At 47.3% G+C, this 21,176-nt stretch overlaps 1 protein-coding gene across 1 annotated transcript in view; it reads left to right on the top strand.

The window, feature by feature from the left end:
* The first annotated feature begins 300 nt into the window (after positions 1 to 300).
* The window catches only part of LOC125431251 (teneurin-4-like), a 92,133-nt gene continuing 71,257 nt past the window's right edge, over positions 301 to 21,176 (top strand). Inside the window, exons 1-3 of the mRNA XM_048494011.1 lie at positions 301 to 573; positions 12,163 to 12,261; positions 20,301 to 20,536. Coding sequence (XP_048349968.1) covers positions 12,215 to 12,261; positions 20,301 to 20,536 — 283 coding nt within the window. The 5' untranslated portion in view covers positions 301 to 573; positions 12,163 to 12,214. The remainder of the gene's footprint in view (positions 574 to 12,162; positions 12,262 to 20,300; positions 20,537 to 21,176) is intronic.

Below are 21,176 nucleotides of genomic sequence, written 5' to 3'. Positions count from 1 at the left end.
GTTAATGGATAGGTGGTAGCGATTATTCCTGTGGTTAGCTCTCTGCGTTGTTTTCTTGTCTCGTATAATTTCTGTCATGCCAGCTGCTTTCTCTCTGTGGTATAACATAATAATTGAAAATACAGTTTCCAAAAATAACTCTTCCGAAGCTGCCGGCAGTTTTCTCGTCGTCTCACCCCCCAAAACCCGCGCTGGCTGGTTTAACCAACATGCGCCAGTCTCTCGGTGAAAGGTATTTCTCGGGCCTGTGTTTCCTTAAAGTTCACCGGGTGGGTGTGTTTTTCTCTTCTTCCAGATCACCCGCTACTAATCTTCAGGAACCACGCTAGGCCCGGTCAACTCCGCCCTCCTCCGGGCTTCCCGCCAAGACGCCCACATCAGCTCAGCCAGCATCACGCTGGCCCTCCATCAACCTCCTTAAACCGAGGTGGGAACTTTCACCTCATGACGCAGCAATCCTAGCCCCGCCCCCACGGACCACTCCCTTTCTGGAGAGCAGCCAGCTGGTACCCAAGAGTCCACACATTCTCAGGACAATTGGTTACTCAACAGTAACATCCCCCTAGAGACGAGGTAAGGCCCGTCTTGTTCTCCTTCTGCTAAGTGTCTGGTCCTCACGGAGGTGGGCAAAACCTGGAAATACGTCAAGGGAGCCTGTTGAAACCTTGGAGCGGATCTGGACAGGGTTGGTCTCTATGCCTTCATGGTGTCTTCTTTGGTCTAATGCCCCACCGGCTGTAAATCCGAGAAGAAGAAGAAGAAGAGTTTGGATTTATATCCCCCTTTCTCTCCTCCCCCGCAGGAGACTCAAAGGGCTGACAATCTCTTGCCCTTTGCCCCTTCCCTCACAACAAACACCCTGTAAGAGTGTGGTAGGTGGGGCTGAGAGAGTTTCGAGAAGCTGTGACTCAGCCCAAGGTCACCCAGCTGGCGCTTTGTGGGAGTGTACAGGCTAATCTGAATTCCCCAGATAAGCCTCCACAGCTCAGGCGGCAGAGCTGGGAATCAAACCCGGTTCCTCCAGATTAGATACATGAGCTCTTAACCTCCTACGCCGTTCTCCTCTGCCCCACCCTATTTCCAGCACACACACAAAACTGCCTTCCGGTTGAATGGGTGAACTGGTCTCCCATGGAGGGAGACCTTCAGTTCACTAACTGTTAATTCTTTGGGTCGAAGGTAGAGGTCTCAAACAGGTAGCAGGGGATCCAGCCCCTTGAGAGGATTGAACAGGCCTGCAACCCAGCTGAAGCAACTCCCTCACTCCCAATCTGAACTCCCGCTCTGGACCCCCTCACTCCCGCAGAGACTGTGCACCTCCCACCCCTGATCTGGCTCCCCAGCCCAACCAAGTCACATTTAGATCGCATCCAACCCTCGTAACAAAGGAGTTCGACATGAGTGGTCTAATATGGCCGTCTCAGCCCCTGCCACATGAGATGCCAGTTGTTTAACTGGAGGACGGCAGGGATCAAACTCTGGCGCCTTCTAAATACGAAATATGCACTCCAGCAACTGGTCCCTGCCCCAGTTCACTTAGTACAGTGATGGCAAACCTTTTCAAGACCAAGTGCCCAAATTGCAACCCCAAACCCACTTATTTACTCTAAAAGTCCCAAACATGGCAAGTTAACCTGCACACTGAGGTTTTAGGTTAGAAAAAACTGTTGGGTTCTTAAGGCATGAAGTACTCAGGGAGTAAGCTTATGGTAGTTGGTGGCTCTTGCTTTTGAAGCAACCGCGGCAACTCTTCCTCCAACGGGTGAATCACGAATTTAGGAGGGCCTCCACTCTGTACCAGCGTTCCACTTGCTAGCAGAACTGAAGCTTGCTCCTCCGTGAAAGGATCGCGACTTTTAGTCCCAGGTAAAGTTGATCGCACACGTAAAATCAGTGGGGTTTAACAGCACCTATCAGGGTTACCTACACTAAGTTTCCCAAAACTAGGGTCTTAGGTTTACGCTAGCCATCAGCCCAGCTGCCCAGGCCACCTAGATGTGGGGGGAGTAACTCTGTCATAACAAGCTGCGCTCCACAGAGAGGGTTCTCCTGAGTGCCACCTCTGGCACCTGCGCTGGTGGTGGTTCCTCGCCACCACTGACTTAGTACATAGATCAAAGAATCGTACAAGACAAAATGGATCATGTGGCTTGACCGTTAAAATATGGGTTTCCTCGAATGTATAATTTTGGTTTTTTAGGATGTCAGAGAATAAATGGCCCTGATCCACAAGCATGTGGTCTTTGAGGGTACGTATGGTGTGCATCTAGCTCCTTTGGGGAAATGTGACTTTTATTTTCCCCAGGTGGATTTGTAACAAACATTCCTTTATTGAAAATCATTTACTCAGGGGAACTGGCATTTGGCACAGGCTTCTTGGGTACCATTTTGCCCCAGCCTGTTCAACATTTCTTGCTTCTCTGCTTCAACCCTAAGGCCCCTTCCGCACATGCAGAATAATGCGGTTTCAATCCACTTTCAATGCACTTTGCAGCTGGATTTTACCGTGCGGAATAGCAAAATCCACTTGTAAACAATTGTGAAAGTGGGGTGTTGTGGGAGCTGGTTAGAAGCTGGGATAGGTAGCATTTTCTCGACGCTTCGCCTTGGGGTCTGTGGCTGGCCTCTCCAGAGGATCCTCTGAAGAGGCCAGCCAGAGATGCAGGTGAAAGTCAAGAGAAAATGCTACTGCAATATGGCCATACAACCAGTGGTGGGATCGAAACATTTTAGTAACAGGTTCCCATATTGGTGGGATTCAAACAGTAGCGTAGCGCCAGTGGGGCTGGGTGGGCACAACGGGCGTAGCCAGGCATTGGGCGGGCGGGCATTGGTTAAGGGCTGTGGCAAGGACGCAGCCGCCAAGGCCAGTCCTTGGGCTTGAAATCTAATGCACACAGGTATTGGCTGCCACGCGACGCTGTGCACCTCCTGCTAGACTGTTTCAAGTTCTATACTATCTGCTGAGAGAGGAGGGCGTAACTAAGGCAAAAAAATCACTGTGGGCAAAATCACCAATTAGTAACCCCTCCAGCACACACAAATAATTAGTAACCTACCTTCGGAACTCCAGAGAACTCAAGCTGTTGATCCCACCTCTGCATACAACCCAAAAACCCCACAACACTCCAGTGATTCCGGCCGTGAAAGCCTTCGACAATAAATTGTGAACATGGATTGAAAGAGCATTATTCTGCACGTTCAGAAGGGGCCTTTGAGCCAAAAACGGGAAAGTTTTGTATGTGGACGAGGCCAATTCACAGGAAATATTTTCTTCTACAGGCAAATAAGCACAGTTACTCATTCTTGTAGACAGCTGACCGGCCGCACGGCTCGCTGACGGAAATGTGTGAAAAGAAGTCTTTCACGCTGTCCTGTCAGACTGCTCATATTCTTCCACAGAAGTGCATACCAGTCAAGCTTCAAAAGCAAAAAAACATCTTGTTTCTGTTTCGATTTTTGACACGGTGGACACAGTCCAGACATTGTGAAGTGCTTTAGGTTTCGATGGAAATGTTGCTTAATTTTTGACCCTCTGCCCCCCAGTCTGGTGGGACTCTGCCCCCAGCTCTGCGGGATCTTAATCCATTCCAAGACAGAGATCTTCCATCGGGCGTTTTGGCGGAGGCCATCTGCGAGTCCGAATTGTTCCGGCTGAAAAACCGGCCTCCCACTTTTTAATTCATTGCAACTCATTTGCAATCTTGTTAAATTCCACCCTGTGCAGTTCCAACTGGAGCGCCCCCTCCGCCCTATAAATAGAGAAGGAATTGTAATGGGATGGGTGAAATAAACTTCAGGCTGGGATCTTTCATTCAACTGTCTACCATCATAGATGTTAGGCTTTAGAACTAATTTGTATTATATTATCGAAATTGTGGTTTTCAGCCTGTATGTAAGTTAACTGATCCCGGCTCTAGCCAGGAATGGGCAGAGTATAAATCTAATAAAAATAAATTAATTATAATCCAAAGGATTCAAAAGAGCTATACTTTGTCTGGATTGGACCTGTTGTCTTTTTAAAGACAGTTCACATTTAAAGGGACCTAATTCCTGCTTTAAAAGGCAGCTTATTTGGGTTTAGGACAGAAACCAAGGGGGTAACATAAGGGAAAAAAAGGGTTTTCCATGAACCAGGGTGATAGCCCTTTTCCTTAATTATACACCCATAAAGATGCCTCCTACTTTCCCTGCTCACAAGTTGCATTCTTTAGAATCATAGAGTTGGAAGGGACCCCAAGGGCCATCCAGTCCAACCCCCTGCCATACAGGAACACTTACCAATCAAAAGCACTCCCTAATCGATGGCCATGCAGCCTCTCTTTAAAAACCTCCAAAGAAGGAGACTCCACCAAGGAACACATGTACAATCCGTGTACAGTCTCCACCTGATTTTTCTTGATAAGTGCATCAAGTAACCCTCATGTTCTGTTCAACCCTGATACAGCTGAACAGGTGATAGAAACCCCGCATTTTACACAGGTGCTGGTACCCGGTTTCATTTGTAAAGTGAATGCATGATAGTTTTTTCTTATGAACAGAGGGACACATGTATGTACGGATTATGCCAGTCCAGTCCAAAACCTTTAATAGGCATATAATACAGATTATACATGCATTCACTGTAACACGAACAGAGCTACTACATCAAACCATTGGTCCGTGAAAGTTAGTACTGTCGCCACCAGGGGTCTCTAACATGGCGCCCACCAAGTGTTCCTAGAAACTGGGCGGGGTCAGAAACCTGCCCAGCTCGGTTTCTGATTGGCCACTGGAGATTTGATTGGCTATGTGGATTTTTAAAACGTTGCTTTGGCAGCAGCTACTACCACACCGTAGGGACTGTGTGGTCAAAAGTCGGCTGCAGCAGCCGTTTTGTAGCTGGGTTTGACTCCAGCAGCAGCCATCGCACTGTGTCAGAATCCCCCGGTTGCCCGCCGGCTGAAAAAGGATGGAGACCTATGGTCCACACTGACTGGCAGCAGTTCACAAGGGTCTCAGTAGAGATCAGACCAGAGGTGGGATCCAGCAGGTTCTCACAGGTTCCCGAGAGTAGGTTGCTAATTATTTGTGTGTGCCGAGAGGGGGTTACTAATTGGTGATTTTGCCCACATTATTTTTGCCTTAGTTACTCCTTTCGTAGCAGTAGTGCGCAGAGTCCTCTGAAGCAGTCTAGCAGGAGGTGCAACCGGCGCAGGTGGGCAGCCTGCTTCGCCTGCGGCATTCGCTTCCGCCTGCCAAGGACTGCCGCATGCGAAAGGCTGCTTCCTTTACCACAGCGCCTTCCGCTCCAGAAACTCGCCTCGCCTCGGAATGCCTCGGCCATGCCCCCCCCCCGCTTGTGCCTTCCACCCAGCCCCATTGGCGCTACGCCACAGTTTGAATCCCACCACGGGAACCTGTTACTAAATTTTTTGGATCCCATCACTGGATCAGACAGGTGCCAACATGATACACCTGGTTAAGACGCACAAGCATTTGACTGATTGATGCCATCTGCCCCCAGTCCACTGGCTTTTGGGGAATCTTCCCTTCACCTGCACTGGGGGCGGGTGTGTGTTAGGGAGGAGGTGGTTTTGGGCTATTGGTTAATTGCTTTTAGATATGTTTTTAGGAGACATTACACGTTACAATTGTGTTTTAATTGTAATGTTGCATGTATCTTTATATTGTGCAACCCACCCTGGACTGTATTTGAGGGGCAGGATAGAAATCGATTCAATAAATAAATACGTACATAAATAAATAATCTATTACCCAACCTTTTCAATGAAGATGCCTGGGATTGAATCTGGGGCCAAGCAGACTCTATTGCCCCTCTTTCATTTCATTGAGGGCATAAATTAGCGTTCCTCTTTCGTCTCTTATTTTAGCAGTAGCTTCGTAATACCTTCTGTCAACTTTTCCCCCCTCCCCTCGGATGAACAAAAGAGGAAATTGCCCGGCAGTCGACTTCCACGGCTTGGAAAATATTGTCCACATTAACAGTAGCATGTAAGGCTATTTTCCCCATTTAAAAACGGAATGAGAAACATAAATTCAAAACGGGCTTACGTGGCTTTTATTCTCCCGACGCAGAAGTTTCCCAGTTTCCTGCGGAATAAATCAATATCCTATTTAAGAAACTGGAATCAGTCAATATATTGAAAAGATTTACCCTCCTGGCTGGGCCAGTCGCAGCAAATATAATTGTTGGTCTACAGCTCAAGGGAACTTGATCTTGTTTAGATGTAACGGGCAAGATGTCGGTGGCGGCGTTTTGCTCATCCTAAATGACTGCTTGGTAAGTCTGGAAACTCTTCAAAGCACCCCATCAGTCAATTAGTATTTCTTTCCATTAGAGCCAGAGGTGGGATCCAGCAGGTTCTCACAGGTTCCCGAAAGTAGGTTACTAATTATTTCTGTGTGCCGAGAGGGGGTTTACTTTCAATTGCGATTTTGCCGCTGTGGATTTTTGCCTTTAGTTACGCCTCCTCTTAGCAGTAGCTGCCAAGCAGAACTTGAAGAAGTCTAGCAGGGAGGTGCAATCGGCATGCGTGGCAGCCTCGCCCCCTAATGCGGCATTTGTTTCCTGCCTCCAAGGATCGTGGCACAGCCGCTGTGTCCCTGCCATTCCGCCCCAGGAATGCCCCCCGCCTCGAATGCCCAGCCACGCCCGTCCGCGTCTCCCTCGGGCCCAGCCCCATTGGCACTATGCCACGCCGCCAGTTTTAATCCCCACCATGGGGAACCTTGTTACTAAAAATTTTGGATCCCACTACCGATTAGGAAACCCCCCCCCCTTCTCTTTTTCCTCCTACTGTTTTTGGATAATTGCATGTTACAGGTTGGTCTTTATTGCTCCAAAGGAATTCCACTTTTAAAGGTGTTGTCAAGCAGAAATGTCACCAGAGACTGCTGCAAACTTACCTTGAGGAAGGTCCTTGGTTCAGTGGTAGAGCATTTGCTTGGGGTGCAGAAGGCCCCAGGTTCCATTCCTGGCATCTCCAGTTAAAAGGGACAGGTAGTAGGTGATGTGAAAGACCTTGATCTGAGACTTTGGAGAATTGCTGCCAGTCTGAGTGGACAGTACTGAGCTCGGTGGACCAAAGATCTGATTCAGTTTAAGATAGCTTTGTCTGTGTTCATGTGTGACCCCGGGGGAGTTGATACCTAGGGTTATAGGGACTCCATTAGATTAGGGAGTAATTTGGCACTCCTGATAAATAAGGACTGCTAATTCTATCAGCCCCTGCCAGCATGGCCAATTGGCAATGGCTGATGGGAATTGTAGTCCATAGCATCTGGAGCGCCAAAGGTTCGCCACCACGGCAGTAGACTAATAGGCACGCGGATTCGTGAGCTGCAGTAAAAGGGGGGATTGCTTTTCCCCCCTCTTCTTTCAGAACATCTCCTGACAAAAAAGGCAAGAAAGCCAAATTTTACTGCAGGCAACCTCCCAACATGGATATTAATATATGTGTATATCCCACAAGTGTGGGCATCAACCGACTATTGTGAGTTTTCCAGGCTGTGTGGCTGTGGTCTGTTAGTATTTACTTCTCACATTTCACCCGTATCTGTGGCTGGCATCTTCAGAGGTATGTCACGGTAGGGTGTGCTTCCATAGAGGAACTGCGTCACCGAGAGGAACACATCTTACTGTGATGTGCCTCTGAAGATGCCAGCCACAGATGTGGGTGAAACGTTAGAAGCAAAAACTACCAGACCACGCCCATACAGCCCGGAAAACCCACCAGTTGATTCTAGCCATGAAAGTCTTTGACAATACCTATGACAGTGGTGGTCCTTATATCTCCTTAGATAGTTATGGACTACAATTTTATCAGCTCCTGCCAGAATAATAATTGGCCAGCGCTCGGCAGGGGTTGATGGGAATTGTAGTCCATAACATCTGGAGTGTCAAAGGTTCACCACCACGGACCTATGAGCATCAACTTTCCTGAGAACAGAAGGTACTGCTGGCAGGCAACAGTGAGAAATCTCCTCAACCGTTCATGTCTTCTGCGAACAAATTGCCCGATCGAAACCCGTGTGGGCGTGGCTAAAGGTTGAAGTCCTCAGTAGCAAGTTGAGAGTTCCAGACATTGAACATAGAGAGTTAGTGCAGACAATTGGGAGAATCCTGTCATTGACAGCAAGGACGTGTAAAAATGGATCCTCTCCGTGCAATTTGGTGAAAATTCAGTAAGAAAAACCCAGAAGGCTGATTATAGGAAGTTCTCTGAAAACATCAGGTTCAATATCAGCTTGTCTGGGGGAGCAGAAGAAGTAAAGCAAGAAATGCTGACAATGCAGGGCGGGGAGGGAGGTTGGTTGCAGGATCAGATGCGGCCCTTTATTTCAGGCTCAGATGCAGCCCTTGATTCAGAGGTGGGATCCAGCAGGTTCTCACAGGTTCCCGAGAGTAGGTTACTAATTATTTGCGTGTGCCGTGAGGGGGTTACTAATTGGTGATTTTGCCACATGATTTTTGCCTTAGTTACGCCCCTCCTCTCAGCAGTTGCGCACAGAACTGGAAGCAGTCTAGCAGGAGGTGCACCGGGCGCTATGACAGCCCGGCGCTTCGGTATGCATTCGCTTTCCGCCTAAGGATCGGGCGCAGCTGCTGCTGGCCCTGCCGCAGCCCCTTCCAGCAATGCCCCGCCAGTCCTTCCGGAATGCCCGCCAATAACTCGTCAGTACAAGCTCCAGCCCAGCCCCATTGGCGCTACACCACAGTTTGAATCCCACCACCATGGGAACCTGTTACTAAAATGTTTGGATCCCACCACTGCCTTTATTTCAGGTTCAGATGCGGCCCTGGAATTTGTAATGAAACCAGAAATTGACCGCAAAGGATGGATTCAGGCCCAAGTCCATTTTGTCCCCTTCCTCATTCTGGTTAAGAGCTAGTTTTGAGTCCAGTAGCAGCTTAGACACCAGCAAGATTTGGTTAAATACAAGACCAAGAGAGCTTTGACGCTCGAAAGCCCATGCAGTTATTCCTTCCACATCACTGGCGTTAATGGCATGGTGCCCCCTGCAATCTGGAAATGCGCGTAAAACGTTTTGGCCCTCCCGTCATACCAGAAAATGGGTCTGATTCTTTTCTTTTTCTTTGCAATTCAAAAAAGAAATGGTATATTTATGATATTAAAAGATAAACTATGTTGGTCTTCTATAAGATTATACATATATTTTATGCATGTCTGTGTTTCTAAACGTTTTCTGTCATCTGTTGACGTTCGCTTGTCAGCATGGCGTAGTGGTTAAGAGTAGGTGGATTCTAATCTGGAGAACCGGGTTTGATTCCCCACTCCTCCACCTGAGTGGCGGAGGCTTATCTGGTGAACCAGATGTGCACTCCTACATTCCTGCTGGGTGATCTTGGGCTAGTCACAGTTCTCTCAGAACTCTCTCAGAAAGTCCTACCTCATAAGGTGTCTGTTGTGGGGAGTGGTAGGGAAAAGAGCTTGCAAGCCACCTTGAGTCTCCTTACAGGAGAGAAAGGTGGGGTATAAATCCCAACTCTTCTTCTTCATCATATGCGGCTTCCACAAAACTCCCGCAAAATTCCCATTTAATTTCTTATGCCAACCCAAAAGATATGCAAATCAAAATTGGGAAAGTTGCGGTGTGGAAAGGATCACCGTATTTTGAAACATTGCAAATTTCTAAGATGCTAACAGTTTCTAATCTAGTTCTTCAGCCGCAAACCAACATAAAATATCCTCTGGAAATTATTGCCCAGGAAAAAGTAGTTCTACTATAGTCTGAGCTGTCTATTTTTCAAACACCATCCAAGAAATACAGTTGTGGGTTTTAAATGGTTGCCGTACGCTATGTACCTGCCACGCAAGGTAAGAATGTCGAGGGGTGGTGTTTTTTTTGATGGTTAACAATTCAGTTTGAAATGAGCGACTGATTAAAAAGGGACAGCGAGGGAATGCAATTCCGTCTGATTGAATTCTTATCTGTGGATTTGCAAAGACAGGGTTTCCAGGAAGATTATTGACCAACTGGCATATCCCGTCTTTTCGCCAGAGCACCCACTGAGGCAGACTCATTACTGTGGACGCTTGCTGTGCAAAATTAAGATGTCCAGCAAATCAGATAGATTTATATGTGATTGTTTGGGACAGCTAAGCTTGCAGCCAAGCCGTGAAATGGTGACTTCAAATAATTTCTTGTGTATATGTGCGGGCGCACAGGAATGTGATTGTGGTGAATGTGTGGAGCTGAGTACATATTAGCATTTATCCAGGACTGGGGATAATCTCAGGTAAATTCCTTGAGCAGCCCATACCCTGATGCTTGTTTTCTGTCAGTGTGCAGTCTGGGGTGTTGTTGTGAGAATGTTGTACTCAACGCAGGGAGACTCAGTGTCAAATCCCTGCTCTCTGTGAAGCTCTTTTGGGTGACTTTGGACGAATCATCCTCAGTCAGTCTTACCTACTTCACAAGGTTGTATTCAGGATAAATGGAAGAAGAGTTGGTTTTCATGATCCTCTTTTCTCTGCCTTTAAAGAGTCTCAAATTGGCTTACAGTCACCTCCCCTTCCCCTTCCTGCAACAGGTACCTCAGGAGGTAGATGAGATTGAGAGAATTCTGAGAGAACTGTGACTCGGTCAAGGTCACCCAGCAGGCTTCATGGGAAGGAGCAGGGAAACAAACCCGGTTCTCCAGAGTCTGCCGCTCCTAACTACTGCGCCACACCGGAGAAAAGAACCACCCGTGAAGGAAAGGCGGCATAAACACAACATTCACTGAGTTTGAGTGGAGTTGTGGGTCGCGGGTTCGGAATTTGTTCCTAGATGCTGGTTTGTGGTTGGCATCTTCAGAGGTGTATCGCGATACACCTCTGAAGATGCCAGCCACAGATGCAGGCGTAAAATCTAGGAACAAAACCCACCAGGCCACGGCCACACAGCCCGGAAAACCCACCAGAACCAGTTGAATCCAGCCGTGGAAGCCTTCAACGATACAACATTCACTGTCGTATGCCCAAAAGCTTGGAAAAGGGATATTTGTTTTTGTTGGTTATGCACAAATGTGTGTGGGGTTGTTAGCCCTGAGGTGTAAATGTCAACATTTACCAAGGTTTAGACAATTATTATACATTTAGCTAGATCAGACACCTTCGAGATCAACAATAGTGGCACCTTGGAGATCAACAAGATTTCCCAGATGTGAGCTTTTGAGAGTCAATGCTCCCTTGGTGATTTCCTCACTGGCGATTAATCCTGGGATAGTCACCCGAAATATCCAGGTTCCCTTGAGATCTCCGAACTGTGGAACACAGATCAGCCCCGTTTCTAGCGCTCCCCCACCTTATCACGGGATTTTCCTGGAGCTGCTTGTATATGCACCTTTTTGAAAAAACACTCCCTAATAAGAGCTAATAAGAGATGGGGGCTACACATTTGAGGGTCCATAAGTTTGGTCCAGGCCGTCCAAAGCTATGGACTTCCAAAGGGGGTGCCACCATCCCCCATTGTTTCCAATGGGAGCTAATAGGAGATGGGGCTACACATTTGAGGGTCCATAAATTTGGCCCCTATGAACCAAACTTCTCCAAACCTGGGTGGTATCATCAGGAGGGATTCCTAAAGATACCCTGAAATTTTGGTGGTGTTATCTTAACCATTGCATCCCTGACAGCAGGCACCCCCACCCACCCAAGGGGCAGGCCTAGATGTCTTCACTAGAAACATTCTGCAGAGAGGATGTTAGAACCTGGACGAAAAGGTGTCAATTCTTTTGAAACTTGGTTGTATCTAGATTAAATTTTCAGTGGGAATGTGGCCCTTGTCAGATCCAAGTAAAAATAGACGTCCCTGTCTGACGAAGGGTGCTCTGACTCTTGAAAGATTGTATCCAGAAAATCAAGTTGGTTCCCAAGGCGCCACTGGACTCGAATGCTGTTTTACTGCAGTCCAATACAGTGGCTCTCTGAAATTGTCATAATGTATACGTGTGTGTTGTATAAGAGACATATGTATATATGGAAGTAAACATTCTGGAGTGTTTCTGGAATTTTCAAGTGTTCTCTTCATTAAAAAAAATGTCCATCATTCTAATTCCATGTCCCGCTGCGCTGTAACCATGGTGGGTTTATAAAGTCACCCTTCATAGATGCATGTCTCACTGCCTTCATTCATGTTTCCATATGTATGTAGAAACATAGCAAAGCAGACATTCCTAGAGACATTGCAGGACAACCTCATTGAGATGGACATTCTAACTTCCTCCCGACATGACGGTGCATACAATGATGGGTACGTTCGACATTTAATGTGGTCTTTTCCTCTTTCTACTTTGCTCTCATTTCTCTGGTCCTTGCATGACGATTAACTGGGCATATTTTTATTTTCATTTTTCACTTCCTGTCTCGCACAAGCTGATCCCCCCTCCCCTTCCTGTTTGCCCTCCACACCACGAGACAAATAAACTGTTATGAAAACAATGAGGTTCTTGAGGGTCCTGTACATATTAATGGCAGCCTCGTTAATATGCCGATCCATAGCATCTCATTGGCTCCCTTGTGACACCTTGGAAAACCATTTCACTAACACAGGGGCAGCTGTAGTGGTTTAACGGGCCACGAGGTTTGCTTTGCGTTTCGTCGGAGATGGTTGAGGCCGCCGGGTTCCATCTTGACAAGATTGTAAACATTCTAATCTTAATGTTTTGCATGTATGATTTTTTGGAGAGGGTGTGATAACCATAATACTTTTCTTCGACAGCGTTCCTTTCATTTTTTATCTCTAAGCAGCCCAACGGCGCCCCGGATCTTAGTGGCTTGGGCTAGCCAGATCTCAACAGTTCTTGGAAGCTAAGCAAAGTCAGCCCTGGTTATTTCTTAGATGGGAGTCTGCAGGTTGCTACATAGAGACAGCCAATGGCATACCACCTCATAAGAACATAAGAACATAAGAACTAGCCTGCTGGATCAGACTAGAGTCCATCTAGTCCAGCATTCTGCTACTCGCAGTGGCCCACCAGGTGCCTTTGGGAGCTCATGTGCAGGATGTGAAAGCAATGGCCTTCTGCTGCTGCTGCTGCTCCTGAGCACCTGGTCTGCTAAGGCATTTGCAATCTGAGATCAAGGAGGATCAAGATTGGTAGCCATAGATTGACTTCTCCTCCATAAATCTGTCCAAGCCCCTTTTAAAGCTATCCAGGTTAGTGGCCATCACCACCTCCTGTGGCAGCATATTCCAAACACCAATCACACGTTGCGTGAAGAAGTTTTTCCTTTTATTAGTCCTAATTCTTCCCCCCAGCATTTTCAATGAATGCCCCCTGGTTCTAGTATTGTGAGAAAGAGAGAAAAATTTCTCTGTCAACATTTTCTACCCCATGCATAATTTTATAGACTTCAATCATATCCCCTCAGACGTCTCCTCTCCAAACTAAAGAGTCCCAAACGCTGCAGCCTCTCCTCATAAGTAAAGGTGCTCCAGTCCCTCAATCATCCTCGTTGCCTTTCTCTGCACTTCTTTTTCTATCTCTTCGACATTCTTTTTTAGATGTATGCACCAGAACTGAACACAGTACTCCAAGTGCGTTGCACCACGGCTTTATATAAGGGCATGACAACCTTGCAGTTTTATTATCAACTCCTTTCCTAATTAGATCCCCAGCATAGAGTTTGCCTTTTTCACAGCTGCCATGCATTGAGTTGACATTCCCATGGAACTATCAACTAAGACGCCCAAATCCCTTTCCTGGTCTGTGACTGATAGCACTGACCCCTGTAGCGTGTATGTGAAGTTTGGATTTTTTGCCCCTATGTGCATCACTTTACATTTTGCTACATTGAACTGCATTTGCCATTTCTTAGCCCACTCACCTAATTTATCAAGGTCCGCTTGGAGCTCTTCGCAATCCTTTGTGGTTCTTACCACCCTACATAATTTGGTATCATCTGCAAACTTGGCCACCACACTACCCACCCCTACTTCCAGGTCATTTATGAATAAGTTAAAGAGCACTGGTCCCAAAACGGATCCTTGGGGGACACCACTCCCTACATCTCTCCATTGTGAGAACTTCCCATTTATACCCACCCTTTGTTTCCTGTTCCTCAACCAGTTTTTAATCCATAGGAGGACTTCCGAACATCCCTTGTCTTGAAAACCCCACAAGATTGACATAAGTGGTTGTAAATTAATGACACTTTCCTCTGCCACCGGCCTAAATGGCCCTTTACTTTGGCCGTTCTGTAGATTTTTCTACATTTCAGGGATAAGGGAAATCTCTTGTAACCTCTTTCTGTGGGTTCTGTGGGGCAGTACTTGGAAGGAGTTGCAAAGAACTAAATTTAAACAAAACAGTTTACTTCTCTTAACAAATAACACTTTTAAAACATTTAATGTTTAAACTTTACAGTCCTGTTAAGTTGGCATTTTCAAGTCCTTATTTACAGTCTACTGATATTGCCAAGTCCAATTCTTCTTTGCTGGTGGTTGGCTTTTGAAGACTTCAGAGGCTTGGCGAAACGGGATTCAAGATGATGAAGGTTCCCAGAAAACTCTCACCAGTTACATACACAAAAACCCTGAAACAATAAATTCTAACATTTACAATATAGCAAAAAAATAAACTCCCTTTCCCACTAGTTCCCAACAACATTGCAGTTACCTTAAACAAGGTGTTAAGGGCTTAATAAAATCAATCGAGGTCCCAGCCTGGTAGCCTCGCTTCCTCCAACCTCATGAGTTCTGCAGCCTTCTGCTTCTTTTCAGACTCCACCCCTTTCTGGGTCATCCCATTCTGACACAGGGGTTACACACCATTCTTTGGACGCTACTACGTTCCCTCCCTCACTCCCGGGAGTGGTCCCTTTTGGTTCAAGAAGTAGTGAGATTAACCCCAAAACAGACTTCAAAAAGAACTGAACAGTCTACCAAACCCCCGTTAAATAAGTTGTCACTGAACTACTGTTCATATTCCAGCTTTGCTTTGGAAATGGTGAGCACAGAATGCTTCTCATGTTGGGCCAAACCAATGGTCCATCGAGCTCAGCATTCTGTCTTTTGGTAGGGACCAACCAGATGGTCCAAGGTAGATTTGGCCAAGTGGATCTTCATGGTGGCTGGACAGGAGAAACAAAAGCAAGAACCTGGCAAGGCGTTTATTCTCCAAGAGGCCCGTTTATTCCATGTACCTTTAGCCAAATTATTACCACCATCTCTGTTCCTCTTTTCACTTGGTTCCTGGAACAATTTTATTTACAACTATCAGTAAAACCCATTGTACAAATACAATGGGCTCTAGAAAACTGTTGTCGGGTAACAGCACCCACTGAGAGGGCCAACCCCTCTTGCCTTTCCTCCTTTCCTGACCCTGCAATTTACCACAGAAAATGAAAACCTAGCCTAATTATTCAATAAAAAACATACTTACAGATTCCCCCCCCCACACACACACACACAGACAGGCTCTCCTGACTTTGCAAACGGACTGTTCCGGCTCAGCTGCAGTTTGACAGAGGGCGTTTCCCCACTCACCATGATGCCCCCTATGCCATGCACTGCTCTCAGCGCGCAGCATCCCTGTCGCGCACCCGGGCGTCCCCACGACCCCGCACTCTGGCGAGGTCATCAAAAGGCACTCTTTGCAAGAGCGCCAGGGATGCCGCGCGCTGAGGGGGCGCGACAGTGGCAGCGTCGGGGCAGCTGTGCTGTCGCCGCCCCTCTCGTGGGGAGTGCCGGGGGACTCCGCGCTACTCTCCTCAAGTAGTGCGGGGCTTAAGGTAAGTGGGGAAAGGCCCAGAGTTTGCTCCAAGTTCCAAGGAAGAAGTTCTTCAGAGTTCACCACAGGGACCTAGTCCTGGTAGGGAGAAGCCCACCGTGGGGGAGGAAGAGAGTATGGCTTCCTGTAGCAAGGGCAGCTTGGAAGTGTACTCTTTGACTTTCCTGGAGGAACTATAATCTAGGCCCTCCCGGGTGGCTGAGAACTACACTTCCCAGCAGCCCTCGCTTTGTCCGGTTTGCTGTCAGCAACAGACCACTCAATTATATAGTAAGATTTACTTTTATCTACGATCCACCGAATGCTCAAGATACACAATTTGCATTTTAAGCAAATAACGCTGCAAAAGTAAACCACACGAGGGCCGAACCTTTTAAACATTTCCCGAACAATGTTGATATGGCCATAGAAGGGGCAGCAGCTTTGTTGACCGTTGTTTTTGTTATGTAAACACTCAAGCCCTGTTCGCAACTTGCAGTGAATGCCTGTACAATCCATGTATTATGTATACTCAAATTTTTGTTTTCCCTGTGTTGAATAATTCTTTTGTCACATTCACTGTATGAGCAGCTGGTAATGTACAATTTAAAACCCTGTGTTTATCCAGGTCCTTGGCTTTATTTTTAAAATGTACATACATTGGCTCTTTCTTTAAAGTGGATTATGCTTGTGCTCGCAGCACAAATGTGTTAGCTATAATTTGCAGCCAGGGCTCCTGTCCCGCCAAACCACATGTACAAAAGATTTCAAATGTTCTTGAAGTGAACTGTAAGCAACTACCAGGGCTCTGGAAATCTACCTGGCAGTATTTAATGCTTCCCTAAATCACCTGCTTATCGGCTGGAGCATTTCCTTGACAATTATGCTTTCAGCCGTGGAAATCTGTCTAAGTTTGTGCTTTGCCCGTGCTCCCAAGCATTGCTCCCACCAGCCTTTAAGAACTGGCATTTGCCGAAAATTGTAGTGCAGTCTAAAGCAGAATCACACAACTAATAAAGGGAGCTTGGATTCTCAAAAGCTTGTGCTCTGGAAATCATGTTGGTCTTTAAAGTGCTACTGGACTTGAATATTGCTTTTTTTACTGCAGACCCATGTGAAACAGAATTTTCTAGGAGATGGTCTTTCATCAATCAAAGGTTGCTTCCTCAAACATTTTCTTTTGCTTCTCCTGGCTATTTGTCACGGAGATCTGCTACTCTCTGGTAAAGTGAGCTTTAATTCTAGAGAAGAAGAAGAAGAAGAAGAGTTTGGATTTATATCTCCCCTTTTTCTCCTGTAAGGAGACTCAAAGGGGCTTACAGTCTACTGCCACCCCCACCCCCCCAAACAAACACCCTGTGGGTAGGGGCTGAGAGAGCTCCGAAGTACTGTGACTAGCCCAGCTGGCATATGTTGGAGTGCACAAGCTAATCTGGTTCACCAGATAAGCCTCCACAGCTCAAGTGGCAGAGCGGGGAATCAAACCCAGTTCTCCGGATTAGAATGCACCTGCTCTTAACCACTACCCGACACTGGGTCTCATGTTGGCTCACCACGCTGGTTCTAGAAAGCTTATACCCTGGAAAATTTTGTTGGCCTTTAAAGTTCTAAGTCAGGGGTCTTCAAACTATGGCCCCCCAGAGGTTCATGAACTACAATTCCCATCAGCCCTGCCACTTGGCCATGCTGGCAGGGGCTGATGGAAATTGTAGTCCATGAACATCTGGAGGGCCATAGTTTGAAGACCCCTGTTCCAAGTGATCCATTGGGTAGGGCGGTCAGGTGCAGTCCTGCAATCAAAGCTCTGCTCATGACCTGAGTTTGATCCTGAGGGAAGTCGGTTTCAGGCAGATGGCTCAAGGTTGACTCAGCCTTCCAGCCTTCCAAGGTTGGTAAAATGAGTTCTCCGCTTCCTGGGGGTAAAGTGTAGACGACTGAGGAAGGCCGTGGCAAAACGCCACGAAAACGGAGGTTCCCTAGGAAACGTTACGAGGTGATGTCACCCCACGGGTCAGCAATGGCACTGGGGACTACCTTTATCTTAAGGTGCTACTAGACCAGACCTGGGCATTATACGGCCCGCGGGCCACATCCGGCCCACCAGATGACCCTGACTGGCCCCCCTGCCGTGCTGGGGAGCAAGGCGTCTTTGAAAGCCCCGCAGAAGCTGGTTGCCTTGGCTGCCGGCTTCTACGGGGCTTTCAAAAGCGCCTCACCCCCCTGCCTTGCTGGGGAGCGAGGCATCTTTGAAAGCCCCGCAGAAGCCAGTTGCCTTGGCTGCCAGCTTCTGCGGGGCTTTTAAAGCGCCTCGCCCCCCTGCCTTTTGGCCTGGCCCTCCACAATATTTTCTGTTTCTTATGTGGCCCCATGGAAAAAATTATTGCCCACCCCTGTACTAGACTTTGCTCTACTTCTGCAGTCTGACATGGTTTCCCACCCAAAACCATTGACTCCAGTGGACTGAGAAGAATGTAACTCTGTTTACAACAGGTCTGCTCAGAATTCCACTCAGGCCAACTTCCACAAAAGCGTTCTAAGAATGGCACTGTTAGGCACTTAGATTACTTTCATGCCAACTAATTGGACGTGGTTTGTACCATGAAATACCACAAGTTACTTTGTGGGGCCCACAGCTGCGTCCTGGCCAATGTTGTACTCAATTTCTTCATGACTGAGGACAGAACCGCCCTCATCTTGATGGTCCAGCCCAGCCTCATCTGATCTCACAAGCCAAGCAGGGTCATCCCTAGCTAGTACTTGGATGGACGAGCGCCAAGGAAATCCAGGGTTGCTATGTGGGGGCAGGGAATGGCAAACCACCTCTGCTGATCTCGTGCCTTGAAAACCCTACTATCGACTGTGACTTGATAGCTCTTTCCGCCATGAAGGACAGAGCCGCACTTTGTCTTGTCAAACATACATTCCCAAGGAACACACAAACACGCAAGTCGGACAAGGCCGTGTTCCTCTAGCCAAGACTATATCCCGTTTTGTTGCTTGTCGGTGGGAAATAGCTTTTTTCAAATTAGTTCTGAGTGTGTGTGTGTCGGGGGGGGGGGGGGGGCAAATTAAATCTTCCCTTGTACTGTCAAAGGGTTTCACAGCCGGATTCAACTGGTTCTGGTGGGTTTTCCGGGCTGTGTGGCCGTGGTCTGGTGGATCTTGTTCCTAACGTTTCGCCTGCATCTGTGGCTGGCATCGTCAGAGGTGTATTACAGAGGGAAGTCTGTTACACACTGTGTAACAGATGCAGGCGAAACGTTAGGAACCACCAGACCACGGCCACACAGTCCGGAAAGCCCACCAGAACCAGTTAAATCTTCCCTTGTTCTTGCTGGTATTTGTCTACAAGTACACCTCCCCTCCCCCACCAGTTACGTACTGGATTAGAACTTCTGGTTTTGCCCTTCATAAAAGATCCAAGACTTTGAGCCAAACTACACATTACAGGCAGGTCATCAACGCCATTTCAGATAAGAATTTAGCATCTTAAAATTGCCATGACGGCCCAATCCTGGTTAGGCCCGCAGCGCAGCAGCGCAATACACATTTCGTCCCCCCCCCCAATACCTTTTCAAGTGTTAAACCAGCTCTTCACAACTGCTGAATTGTGATCCAACACAGTCTCAGCAGCCGCTCCCGTAACATGTAGTTTGGCTCCTAAACTCCAGCTAACGTTTTCCCAAAAGTACTTGGAACAAAAATTCCAGTATACCACAAAGTTGGATGGCAGTTTCTGCCAAGCCCTTGGCTTGACCAGCCAGTTCCTCTGTCCCTAATTCTTTTATTCTTTCATTAGTGGCAAACCTTCAAGGATGCAGTCAGTCAGTATATGTGGAGCACATTAATCATATGTCCCCCCCCCCCCAAAAAAAAAAATTGGTTACACCATACAAAAATTTAGGCCCCTTCCGCACACGCAAAATAATGCGTTTTCAAACCACTTTCACAACTGTTTGCAAGTGGATTTTGCTATTCCGCACAGCTTCAAAGAGCACTGAAAGCAGTTTGAAAGTGCATTATTCTGCGTGTGCAGAATGAGCCTTAGTTCTTTCCAAGAAGGAAAAAAAAACTCTGTGCAAAAGGAATGCATAAATATCTACTCAGGACAACCCAATATAGCAAAACCTCAGGGATTATATCAAAAGGTGTCATTAGAGCTGTCCTTGACTCTCTGTGTAAACCGTTTCTGCAAATGACTTTGAGGGGCCAGCACACACACACACACACACACACACACACACACACACACACACACACACACACACACACACACACACACATCCTCCCATAACCTGCGCTTGGAACGATTTCATTTCACTTTTAGTCTTCGTTTCCTCACGGAGGTACGAATCGATAGCTTCAGTGCTGTCCGCAGCCTTATCTCTCTCTCTCTCTCTCTCTCTCTCTCTTTTAAGTTGTGTGTGTTTTCTTTTATTTCTTCTGCGATTTCCTTCTCTCTGATGCATGGTGCTGATGTCGAAAAACGAAACTGCTCTCTCCGAAACTCTGGGCCGTTGCTTTGTGTCGAGCCAGCCAATCACCTGCGTTTTCTCTCGCTCTCTCGCTCTTTCCACAGGCACTTTCTGTTCAAGCCGGGCGGGACCTCTCCCCTCTTTTGTACGACGTCGCAGGGTTACCCCTTGACATCCAGCACTGTTTACTCGCCTCCTCCTAGACCCCTTCCCCGAAGTACGTTCTCTAGGCCAGCCTTTAACCTGAAGAAACCCTACAAATACTGCACCTGGAAATGTGCCGCCTTGAGTGCCATTATCGTCTCCGCCGCGCTGGTGATACTGCTGGCATATTTTATCGGTAAGCATGCCTTTCCCTTTAAACACCTTTGCAAGGTCTGTGTGATTATTGCCGGGGAGCGCGACTCTGTCGTCGCTGTTGAATCGCGCAGTGGAATGTTTTCTGTGTACGCTGCTGTGACCATAACTGGGGTTTTTTTTTCAGCTGGGGGGATTTATTGGAGAAATCCACTCTCGTCTTTCCTAGATGAGGTCCAGAGATCTCAGTCCTCCATTTGACTACGACGAGACGAGGGCTGGATCACAAAGATAGTGTTATTTTTCAGTGCTAGTCCAGGGCTGGCTCCTTGTGAGCAACGAGATCCTTGTGAGCAACGAAGGCACCCTCTTTTCAAAGTCTCCTCCCTCCCCTCGTTTGCATCAACCATGGTTAAGTGCTACATGTGCAGCAACAAACCACGGTTAAGCACAAGCTAAGGTTCCCATTGTAACTGGCATTTGCAAACCAGGGTTTGGAAGGAACCAGTGTTACATCTGCATGGGTCCTATCTTCTGGGGGGGATGCAAGCCTGAAGAGCCGTCACCTCAGCTTTTAAAGACAATTCACCTGTCACGTAGAATCCATGCGATGAGGTTCATCTCATACGAAACTCGCTTTGTTGTCCCTCAGTGGAAGGGAAAAGAAAAGATCCTGTGTTTCA

This window comes from Sphaerodactylus townsendi, linkage group LG04 (genome assembly GCF_021028975.2).
Source record: "Sphaerodactylus townsendi isolate TG3544 linkage group LG04, MPM_Stown_v2.3, whole genome shotgun sequence".
NCBI lineage: Eukaryota > Metazoa > Chordata > Lepidosauria > Squamata > Sphaerodactylidae > Sphaerodactylus > Sphaerodactylus townsendi.
This window is presented reverse-complemented; position numbering and strand designations above follow the sequence as displayed.